Genomic DNA, 11,958 nt, shown 5'->3' on the forward strand with positions numbered 1-11,958 from the left:
CTCTCTCTCTCTCGTATTTCATTAGAACTTCACAACAGGGTATTTAAATGAATCAGTAAATTGTTTATTTGATCAATGAATGAATCAATTACATGAAAAGCCTGACTGAACTGATTCACTAGAACAAACTGATTCAGTAGTTCAGTCAATCTACTCTGCTGTTTGTTGGCATATATTATAACCAAAAAAAGATGATTTGTCATACTAGTCCTCTCAGAGATGCACAAAGCTCTCAGTTACGCACATATTGTACTGTTCACAGACAGTTTCTGTGACACTGCTTTAATAGCAGTAGAGATCTGTCTGTTATTGCCGTTGTGCAACGGCCAATCAAAATATTTGAGTGAGATGTTTATTTTCAGCAGAAGCACCAGCTGTGGCCTGAATAAGAGCATTTATACTGAAGAATTTATCATTGTGCAGAGAAAACCAGAGAAAGAGACTGGGAACAGTGTGCCATTAGTGGTGTTTGCTAAGGCAATTATTACTATTGCACATACTTACAGATATAGGGATTTATTCAAACTCCTTACCCTATAAGTATTAAACTCTGGTGTGTAACATGTCCCATAATGCTCGTTGAGGACACAAGTTATTGTATTTTTGGATATGATCTGATTTATGACTTTAAAAATAAAATGGGCAAATTGAGTAGACTTGTAGTGAAGGATTGATTCGGGCCATCTAGAGACAATCATCCCTCCAGAACGCTCTAGAAACCACGACTAGCATCATGCTGGCAGGTTTTGCATGGACAAGCACCACTCATATTTTTCTCCGAAAATGTAAAAATGTAGTTGCATACGTCTCATATCTCATACGTGTATGTGTGTGTTGCAACGATTAGCTTGTAACAACTATCTCATCTCGGACTGAGAGCAAACAGGATTAATTTGCATGTCAAATTGGCAGTTCAGTGCGCTGACACACACACACACACACACACACACACACACACACAGTCACACACACACAGTCACACACACATACTCTATATTTCTCAAAGTATCTTATTTTAGACTCGTGCAGCGACTGTTGTGTTTGTGTGTGCGAGACAGCTGCGTGTTAATGCTGATGGAGTGATTTAAAAGCTCATCATACACACACACACACAGGCATCACACGCTAAAGATAAGATATGTGATAATCACACGCACCTTTAACAGACACCCAAAATATCATTCCTCGTGACACGCTGATACTTTTCTTGGCTTGTCAGCAAAACAGAAAGATTTATCTTAAGAAGTTATCTACTCATACACATGCATTTTGATGGAGCTCTAACGTGCGTGTGTGTGTGTGTGGTGTGTGTGTGTGTGTGTGTGTGTGTGTGTGTGTGTGTGTGTGTGTGTGTGTGTGTGTGTGTGTGTGTGTGTGTGTGTGTGTGTGTGTGTGTGTGTGTGTGTGTAATGTGACACCAGCATAAGATTTCATGTTTGTTTTTCTCAGCACCTTTGATGAAAACACTAGCAGCTCTTTCACACTGAGCGTGTGTGGACAAATTCCCTCTGTCGCAACACACACAGATTGGGCTAGGCGGTTATAATATTCACTGTTTATTCATGATGATTTTGCTGCCAAAATAAAATTAAAATTAAGCAACAGCATCTCCGGTTTAAACTTCATTAGCAAAAATAGTGTTGGTAAGTCAAGTCAAGTCACCTTCATTTATATAGCGCTTATAACAATATGGACTGTTTCAAAGCAGCTTTACAGTGATAATGGGAAATGAAAGTAACAGAGATTGTTTTAGCTTTACAGCAGCTCTAGAATAAAGTTATTGTCCAGCTAAAGTTAGTTTAGATTGATTCACTTCTGTTGCAAAGATCATTAGTTATTAACTTAGGGGCCGCTAACACGACACCGTTCTAACAGAAAACCCTTAACGCGCTCCGGCCGCTCATTCACACAACAGTGGCTCGGGAACGCATTCAACGCAAAACTTAAAATATGTTCCAAGGTGCAAGCCTTGAAAAAAAAAAAATATATATATATATAAGTATATAAGTTCAGATGACTTTCAATAATCAGTGAACTGATTCAAAAATATTGATAAAAAAAAACTGATTCGAAAATATTATTTGTCAATTAAAAAACTACATTTAAATAAATATCAATATACAGATATATTAAATATTGTCAAAAAAGTATATATAATTTTCTTTTAACTGCATATACTTTTAACTGTCTTTTAACAGCGCTTTATTATTTATTGCATTCATATTTATGTTGGTTTTATATATTTTATCATTATGTGTTATTATATCACTGCATATGAATTACATTTTATTTTATTATTACTTGTGTTAATTTACAGCAATTGTTAGAATCAAATACAAATTAAGAGCAAATTAATAGATATCTTAAATAATGTCAAAGGGATGTATATATCACATATCACTTTATTTATTTAGTTTTGTATTAATAGTCTGGTTTGATACATTTACAAAAATTGCAAATATATTTATGTGTGCGTGCGTGCGTTCGTGCGTGCGTGCGTTCGTGCGTGCGTGCGTTCGTGCGTGTGTGTGTTGTATGTATCTCATAGATTACCAGTTGACAGGTGATTAAATATGTATATATATGTTTTCGGTGCAGGATTATGGCCAGATCAGATGGACCCTCCTGCACTGAAGACATGTAAAGTGGAAGACGACTTACGCTGGTCAGGTAAGAGACTTTACAAACACACGGTACACAGTGTCTATAAGGAATAATTCAAACAAAGATGTCGTTCCAAACCCTTTTGACTTTCTTTATTTCCTTTTTGTGGTGATCTATTCCATAGCCACACATCCGTTTCAGGAATATGATTTATTTGGCATAAATGATCACTGGTGCTCTTTTATGTTGTTAGTTGAATAAGAGAAAGAATCACTGGTAAATATAGATCAGCAAAAACCACACACACACACACACACACACACACACACTGTTATCCTCAGATGACTTCTTTGATATGCAGATGTGTGTGGGTGTGTTGCAGTCCTAATGGGTGAATCATAATATTAATGATCCAATCAAAATGCAGCATTTTTGTGGAGGGGCTGAAACAAACAGAATATAAAAAATTATCTACTTTCGCTTTCACACGCACACACACACGCATGGACCCAGAAACAACAATAAACCTTCTTTGTGTGTGAAATACACACACACACACACACACACACACACACACACACACACCTGCTTTGGCACATACACACATATAAACACTCTCACACAAACGCTCGCTGCCATGGACACACGGCCACATACCTGGTGCTGGCATGGTTTTCTTTCCCCGCGGCGACGCAGAATTCCTGCCCTTCCTGTTCCCACAAACCCCAAACATCCAAACCAGCTGAGTCATTTTTACCTCCACCACACACAAACACCCACCGGCCCGTGTGACATTTACGTTATAGCTTTCTTTAATTGCACTTTGACTGATTTATTATTCCTAATAGACTTGCAGTTTGTCAGGTGGCATTTTTCAAAACACCAGATGTCAGTTCCATCATAATTCCTGCTCTGTAAAGCGAGGAAATATTTGACGTTTATTAAAGGCCACATGCACACTGCAGACAAATATATTGTCACTCTTCTACTGAGTGTTTCATTTCAGTCTGTACAGTCTGTAGTTATTTATGGGAGGGATTTTTTTCAATGTATCAAAAATAGCACAAAAACTTTGCTTGTGAACTATCACAAGATAATTCAGGATATTCACTCCTACATTTAATTGTGGTTGTCATTCTTTGCAGTGTGTGGCCAAATAGAGTTTTAAAACTTTATTTAGGCAGAATTTATTCTTATTTAGAATTTAGATATTTGTTCTAGAACCCCCAAATATGGAATCATGATTCGATCCGATTCGATCGGATCATATTATTGCAAAGTTTACCAGAAAATAATTGTATTGCTCAGAGTTTGCTCTTACATCGCTTAGAAGATTTAATGAGGTTTGTAAATATGTCTCATTTAAGTATCGGATGTTTCTCTTCTCTTCTAAATCTTTCAAATAAGCAAAAATGTATTAATTGTTGACATACAGTAAAATAGCTCAGATCATTTGGTCTTGGAAGGACTTGATGAGAAATGTTGGAGTTCATATTGAGATGTGTGACTTTGATCACAGGCTCTTCTGAGCTCAGCATGAGACGTGTTTGAGATTGAGAAGAGACTACTGGCATCTTTTGGGGGAGTTTCCATCTGCTCTCCATCTCATTGCTGTCCATGAGAACCAATTGAGATATGAAGTAGATCTCATTTGTGCTTTCTCTGTCCTGTTGGTTCAGATACCATGTGTTCCCTTCTGCAGACTTGCGTGAGTGTAATGTTGACTCACCGCTCTGAACTGCGGCGATCAAAAACGCCTACAGGAATAATGAGATCCAACCGTTCTTATGTTTCATAATAATTGCTTCCGAAAGAGCTGAATATTGATTCCTTTCAATGTCCTAGAAAAGCAAAAGCTGCTTAATAATTGTGATTTTTGGATCAATAATAATACAGTCATTTCAACAAATGGATTTTTAGAGTCAACAAGCTCAAAATTCCTCACTGGAGGAAAAAAGAAAAGGAAATGTGTCTCATTGTGATCCAGGTCTTGAATCAATGACCTGATTTGTAAATCTCCAGGACAGTATCAGATGTTTGTGAATGGTAACCTGACCCGTCCTGATGTATGAGATGAGCAGCGCGGCGCATGTCGGAGATGAGCTAGTTTGCATGCGACGTGCTGTGTTGTCTTATGGACTACAGCTCTAACATAAACACACAAGATCTACATGTTTGCCTGCGTCTCAGGTTCTCTGCCTGTCAGAGTGATATGCCATTACTTTCAGTTATCATTAATCAACATCCAGTGCAAACATTGAGCTACTTCAGTCTTTTACCTACTTGGAAAACTATAGGCTATAATAATAATAGTATTCGGTTGAAAGTTACTCTACCAGCATTCACAGTGACCCCAAAAAGCATCTGGACACTAAAGTCACACTTATAATAGATATACACACTTATAAGTTGTAATATATTACATACTGTATATATAAATGAAGATCTTATGGTTGTCAAATAGTGTTGGTTAAAAGTAATAGTTTGGGGCCACTGCATATTTGACAAGTTGTAGCAATAGTTTGGTCGGTTCCTGTGGGTTTGTTTCACCAGTTGAGCATAAAACCACATAGTAGAAACTCAAACCATGAACAAGTGAGCAAGTCTGGGATCCACGTTTATTGTATGATTGTTAGATATGTGGTATTTTTGATATCCTACATTCTGACGCAAATATAGAGGATTTGATTAGATTATATACAGAGTAACAAGTATATATTTCAGTCTTTATGTCTCTCTGTCTTTCTCTCTCCTGGCCGCATGATTTGCCTGGTCCAGGTGTAATCCATCTGTTTTTGCATTGCCATTTTACAGGTGAGGGTCGAGATTTGCATCCTCACCAGAACCCCGATCCTCACACAAACATGCACAATTCCTGCTGACTAGCTACTGCTTGCTCTTCTGTTAACAAACAAAATCGGCAGTCAAATGAGGCAAACCTCTGTAGTGAGCCGGGTTACACGCTTGACTGTGGGCTAGTGGAACACGGCGAACTGTGATGGGGGAAGCATAACAGCGTTCAGTCTAGATAGAAGAACCATATTCTGAAACTCAAATGCCAATTCTCAGGAAACTGTGACCGTTTTGTCCATTACATTTCTTGTGTAAAAATGACTGCTGAATTTTAAACAAGTTCTAAATTGCCATGGAAGAACAATTCCCCGTCTACTATTCTGACTAGTCATCAACAAATATGACTTAGTTTTTATTAATGTTAATATTCTTTACATTATATTATAAAATATTATATAATTTCTTCTGCTAAAAAATCCTGTTAACTGTTTTATTCATATTAATTTTAGTTTGAATCGTGTCGACAAAAAAAGGGAAAAACCCAAACCAATATAATAGAATATATAGATTTATTTATATTAATACTCAATATTAATATTGTTTCTGAAATATTTCCTTAACTGTTTTTCCTTAACCGTTTAAATTAATATTAATGTATTAATGTTCATTATTAGTAATATTTTTTTTCTGTTTGTTATTTTCCCCATAATTGTTTTTTCATCTTTATAATGTTATTTTTATAATTAATATTAATATTATTAAAGGGGAAAATGACATATAATAATATGTTATACCACATGCTTTCCTTCTCTTTGCTCTTTTAAAGAGTTTTTCCACTGATATTAATGTAGATCATGGAAACACTAGTAATTCTCTAAAGCAGTGGTCTTTGAAAGGGGGTCAATAATGTGTTTTTTTATGATTTCTGTGGTACAAACATCATAAAGTATGTCAAAACATGAATATGGCACTATATGCAAGTTTTCATTGGCCAGGCATAAAGTTAAACTCTCCATTTTTATAATAACAATAACAATATGTTTATCCACCAAGGGGATGTTCTACTAGAGCAACATTCTGGAAACTTTCATGTTGTTAATATCCTGTGTGGCACTAGAGGGAGACGCTGAGTCTGAATCTGTGTGTGTGTGTGTGCGTGTGTGTGTGTGTGTGTGTGTGTGTGTGTGTGTGTGTGTGTGTGTGTGTGTGTGTGTGTGTGTGAGGGTTAACAATGTCTACAGTTTGGGTGTTATATCTGGTTTGCAGCTGTTTCTCAACTCATTTGTCTGATTTCCGCTTTTAGTAATTAATCTTGTATGGTGTTTGGTCCTAGTAAACCCTATGTTATGGGGACAAAATATCACATACAGGGACATTGTTTGGTCGCCATAAGGAAAACAGCTTATAAATCAGACTAAATGGTGTTTTTTGAAAATGCAGAAAGTTTTCTGTGATTGTAGGTTTAAGGGATAGAATATACATTTTGAATAGTATGAAAATCATTATGTCAATGGAAAGTTGGCATAAAATGTGAAAACTGAATGTGTGTGTGCGTGCGTGCACGTGTGTGTGTGTGTGTGTGTGTGTGTGTGTGTGTGTGTGTGTGTGTGTGTGTGTGTGTGTGTGTGTGTGTGTGTGTGTGTGTGTGTGTGTGTGTGTGTGTGTGTGTGTGTGTGTGTGTGTGTGTCTGGCTGGAATTTGTGCATTTCTGTTGAATCAACAGCAGCTGAAATCTTGAATTCTCCTCGGTTCGAATCAGATCCTGGCCCCCCAAAAGTGTAAAAGAGAAAGTCAACACCCCACTGAGAGAAAGAGAGAGAGAGTGGGGGGGTACCGAAGTTGAGGATATTGAAATGGAACTGTATGCTTTTCTCTCTCTTTCTCTGTTTCTGTTTGTAAATGGACCCAGTGCCCCAGACAAACGGGGGAGAGACTTTTAAACAAGTCAGTGGCACGCACAGACGGCATTCTCCTCCCTCAGGCGCCTGCATGCCAAAGCCTGCTCCAGTATCCCAGCAGCCCTTGCTCATATGTGGGCAATAAGCAGAAAACAGAACAAACTGGCAGAAACGGGCAGTAGTTTGTGTGCAGGTGCAGGTGCACAGATGTTTCTCTTACACCTGTTCACACAGAACATGAACACTGCATAAAAAAAAGTCAATGTCTTCATCATCTTCCTCCTCCCCAGCCTCATAATCTTACACTTGCACTGTTGTTACAATTTATCAGGCGTTCACAAATTACATTAGTTAGCGCTAGATCAGCCTCTCAATAGGGTTCTGTGGCAATTGTTCATCTGATGAATTCGACAGATCATTTTATTATAATTTTCAAATATGAATATAGTATAATATAATCACTTAAATGGTAAACAGCAGCAGATCTATAACTTCACAGAATGAGAAAGATGTGTGAAGATTCCCATGGCCTGTGTCTGATTTTTAAAAAATTATTATTATTAGTGAAATTAGAAAAAATGTAAACATTATTTTGTAATCATGGAAAGCATGGAAATTCTTCTCCCCAAACATTGTGGAATATTGTGTACATTACTTGCATTCTGTTTTTCTTATTGTTGTTTCAAATTCTTATTACTGTAATGCAAAAAATATATTAATAATTTACAAAATACAGGCATCATTATCTTTTTGCAAAATAATATTTTTGTTTTGATTTCGGGGTGACATGTTCCAATCCTTTTTATGACGTTGCAGTTTCTTTAGACTTGAGTGGTTTATTTGAGCTCAGTTTTATGGTTTGACTTTTATTTGAGCAAAAAAAGTAGATGCATTCTTACTTTGGATCATTTCTGTGTCACAAACATTTTGTATTTTTTAATTGAATTTAAAATGGTTGAATCTGTATATATATTTAGATGTTAAACTGTCTCTTTCTTTATCTTCAGGTTCGGATCTGTTCCAGCAGAGGACATCTTTCCCGTCCCTGTCTCCATTAACGGCTCCTCGTTTCTCTGATTCACACATGCATTATCCGGGTCCTTTCAGCTACTCCGCTAACCCGTCCAGCACTGGGATCGGTGGTCTCAGTGTAGCCGGGATGCCCACCTCCAGCCGCTACCACACCTACCTGCCTCCTCCCTATCCTGGCAACCAGAACCAGAACTCACACTTCCAGACCAACTCCTCGCCGTACCACCTGTACTACGGCACCGGGTCCGGCTCCTACCAGTTCTCCATGGTCCCGACCGGCGGCACCGGATCAGGAGGCGACAGGTCACCCACCCGCATGCTGACGTCCTGCACCGCGGCGGGTGGAGCCGGCGTCACCGCTGGAGGAAACAACAGCCTGCTGAACGCCAACCTCGGGAACCAGAGTGACGGTGTGGACGCCGACGGAAGCCACAGCAACTCGCCCACAGCGATGAGTGCGTCGACACGCATAGACGAGTCCGTCTGGAGGCCGTACTGAGAAACACTGAGAGGAGAGCGCGAAATTAAGAGGAAAGGTGAAAGTCTTGCATGCTTGATCGTTTTATGTTTCTTTGTCCTTCTATGACGTCAATCGCTGATCGGGATCAAATGACCAGAAGTTAGTTTGACAGACTGGTGACCTTTTGCTCTGGACGCTCCATACGGCACAGAAACGGACCAAAACTGAAGGAGGACACAAGTCTCACAGGCAATTTAGGTGTATATAGATAGAGTAGAAATTATCATAAAAAAAACGAAGAAAAGGCATCCCATAGTAATATATCAGCGACTTTTTTGTTACTGAAAAAGCTGAACAAACCAAAGAAAAGCAGGTTCTTCATGGACATATTCTGATGGGCCTGTAACTGAAAAAAGACAATCTATCCAGCCTTACAAGCCAATCTGCCTGAAAGCTGTAATTCCCAGAGTGCTTTGCAACCACGAAACGCTGCCGAGATGAAAGCGTTTGTCGTGTAGACAGTATGAAAGAGCTTCACGGAGCTGCAGGACCGTGGGACTTTTAATGTGTAAATATACCAAAAATGTCGTCCGCGACTTTCAGGTACTTTCCAAAATTGCTGAAATAGTCTTGAAATGGTGAGATGTGATCATATATTACAAAAATGTGGGTCAATGTGAGCTTTGTGAGATGTTATGACAATGGGTTTTTTATTAAAAAAGAAAACGGATTTTAGGGTGAATCACAAAATCTGTCAGGAACATATCCAGGTCATATTTATTGAGAAATTAGAAAACATATTTGAAAATGAAAATTTGTCTTTCATATTTTTTGCATTCTGACATTATTTTAATCAAAATAAAGCATATTTGACCCTCAGATTCTTATTGTAATGCAAAACATAATGATGTATGCAAAATCATTGACATTTACAAAAACATAGACATCATTTTCTTTATGCAAAAAATTATTTTTGTTTTGATTTTGGGCTGAAATGTGATCTGGATGTGTTTTTGTGCGATTCACCCTTTAGCTGTGGGTTCTTGGTTTGTAGAAACTTAAAACAGTGTCTATAATCCAGGGACAGACAGGTGTTTGATATTTTTTTTTTTTTTTTTTTGGGTGTCTTGCTTTTCACCAAAATCACAAACAATTCATTTGTCTTTGAACTTGTGGAGACTTGTCTTTTTTTTTTTTTGGAATATTTTTAAGAGTAATTATTTCTTTCTCAGTGTTGATCGCTTTATATAACTCTGCAGTTTCTTAAAACGATTCTGATCTGTTTGCGCTCAGTTTTATGGTTTGTGTATTTCTTTCTTTTTTTTTACATTTAATTTATTTGAGCCAAAGTGTCACAAGCATTTCGTATTTCTTTCTTTTTTTTTCAATTTAATTTTTCATCTTTGTTTTAATATAAAATTGGAAGTTGTGCTACTGTAATATATTCTTTCTAAATTATACAAAACAAATTTTAATGTAATGTTTATGTTTTTCCAATGCAGCTTTAATGCACTAAAACATTTATTTAAGATGTTATATGTCCTTGTAAACCACATAATGGAGACATTCTTACCAGATTGAGTTCCACATGATATTTAGTCATACTGCCTGAAAGGCTTCAGTCCTCACAAGCCAAAGAGTCCAACAATCATCTGCGTCTCTAAAGTGTGAAAAATATGTTGCTCTAAGCACTTACATTATGTGTCTATTTTTCCTACCTTGTTCTTGGAATGACTGAAATCGGAGACAATAATTGGGCACGTTTGAAAGGAGATCAGTCTCGATTATTTGAATAACAAAACCGTGCACATGCTCATACAAGGAGGGTAAAGTGGCCATGACACACACACACATTCGCGTAACAGGTGTAAGTGAATATTTCAGCCCATAACCCAGAGGTTTTTCCCATGCTCACACCTGCTGCCTTCACCTGGGGGCGAAGAGCCCCAAAAGAGCAAAGGAAACAAGTAGAAAGATGGATGAAGAGAGCCATATCTCCTTTCGCAATCATTGGTCATCCTCCAGGCCTTGTTATCCAAGCAGAAGTGCCCGTGTTCAGCTTGATTCACGGCCGCTTTGATGCCTTTATGGCGGTGGTTATTTTCCTTCCCATTGTGCCTCCTCTTGATTATCGCCTAAAGCTGCAGTCTACAGGAAAGATGGATTCAAAATGTGAGCTGGTCTAGTTACAGGCGGGAGTCTATTCTCTCCTGCAAGGACTTCTGGGTAATAGAAACCCGTGCTACGGGAATCATTTGCGTTTAATAATTCTCTCAGTGCCTCAGTCTGTATCTATTAATGTCTGTGGATATCAAATCCTGTCGTCTCATCGTGTGCGAGTTTGTTGTGATTGTTGATTATGATTGAGCTGGATAATCCAAACCAGGCTAAATTAATATTTGCCGGCCCAAAATAAGACCAAAAATGCATCTATCTATTTATTTCCACTATCAATACTGATTTTTTATTGTGTGTTGCATTGAACAATCTGTTGACGCCAAGGCTCTGTTCCAAAACCTAGTGAGCTTTCTACACGGAGGAACAAAACGTGCGCAGCTTATTCATTCAAATCATTCAGTTATTTAAAAGCAGATGTCTATGCCAAGCTCAATATGTTTTGGAACAAGTCCCAAATGTTGCCAGTGAAGTGAATATCACTGAAGGCCACGAGTCTGTGATGTTTGTAATGTGCGCAGATTATAATCATGCTGAAAGAGCTGAAAAGCACAACACACTTCTGTAGAACAAATTGTCTTTTTCACTCGTTGTGCGTTTGTAATTTTGGTTCTGAAATATGCTCTTTTGTTCATTGTGTGCTAATGATGTAGTTTTTTATGCATTTTAATAAAAAAAAAAAGATCAGGATTTGCTTGTGATTTCATTTACTTGTCATTCATGTTTTTTGTAATTCAGCCATTGATTTTACAATGCAGTAAAAACAAAGTTTCTTCAATATTTCCACATTTCAATAGTGTCATTATTGAGATCACTTCATGTGTAACTTCGCCAATTTTCAAACCGCTTTGTATTGTTACAACGTCACTGAACAATGTTTAGGCTACTCGCCTGGACCGAGAAGTTTATTTGTCAGCAAAACTTTTGCCAGATCCAGAGCTTTTGTGAAAACGGACATTTTTTTTAGTTTTCCGCTCCGTTTGGCCTTAAACACTG

The 11,958-nt window shown here is 37.7% G+C and overlaps 1 protein-coding gene across 2 annotated transcripts in view; it reads left to right on the forward strand.

Annotated features, from left to right (window-relative positions):
* Positions 1-11,649, forward strand: part of runx3 (RUNX family transcription factor 3) — a 56,453-nt gene extending 44,804 nt beyond the window's left edge. For both annotated transcript variants that reach the window (XM_079634251.1, XM_079634252.1), the window contains 2 exons: positions 2,599-2,670; positions 8,303-11,649. In XM_079634251.1, coding sequence (XP_079490377.1) covers positions 2,599-2,670; positions 8,303-8,826 — 596 coding nt within the window. In that variant the 3' untranslated portion in view covers positions 8,827-11,649. The remainder of the gene's footprint in view (positions 1-2,598; positions 2,671-8,302) is intronic.
* Positions 11,650-11,958: the final 309 nt, after the last annotated feature.

Source organism: Phoxinus phoxinus, assembly GCF_949152265.1.
Source record: "Phoxinus phoxinus genome assembly, chromosome: 14".
Taxonomy (NCBI): domain Eukaryota; kingdom Metazoa; phylum Chordata; class Actinopteri; order Cypriniformes; family Leuciscidae; genus Phoxinus; species Phoxinus phoxinus.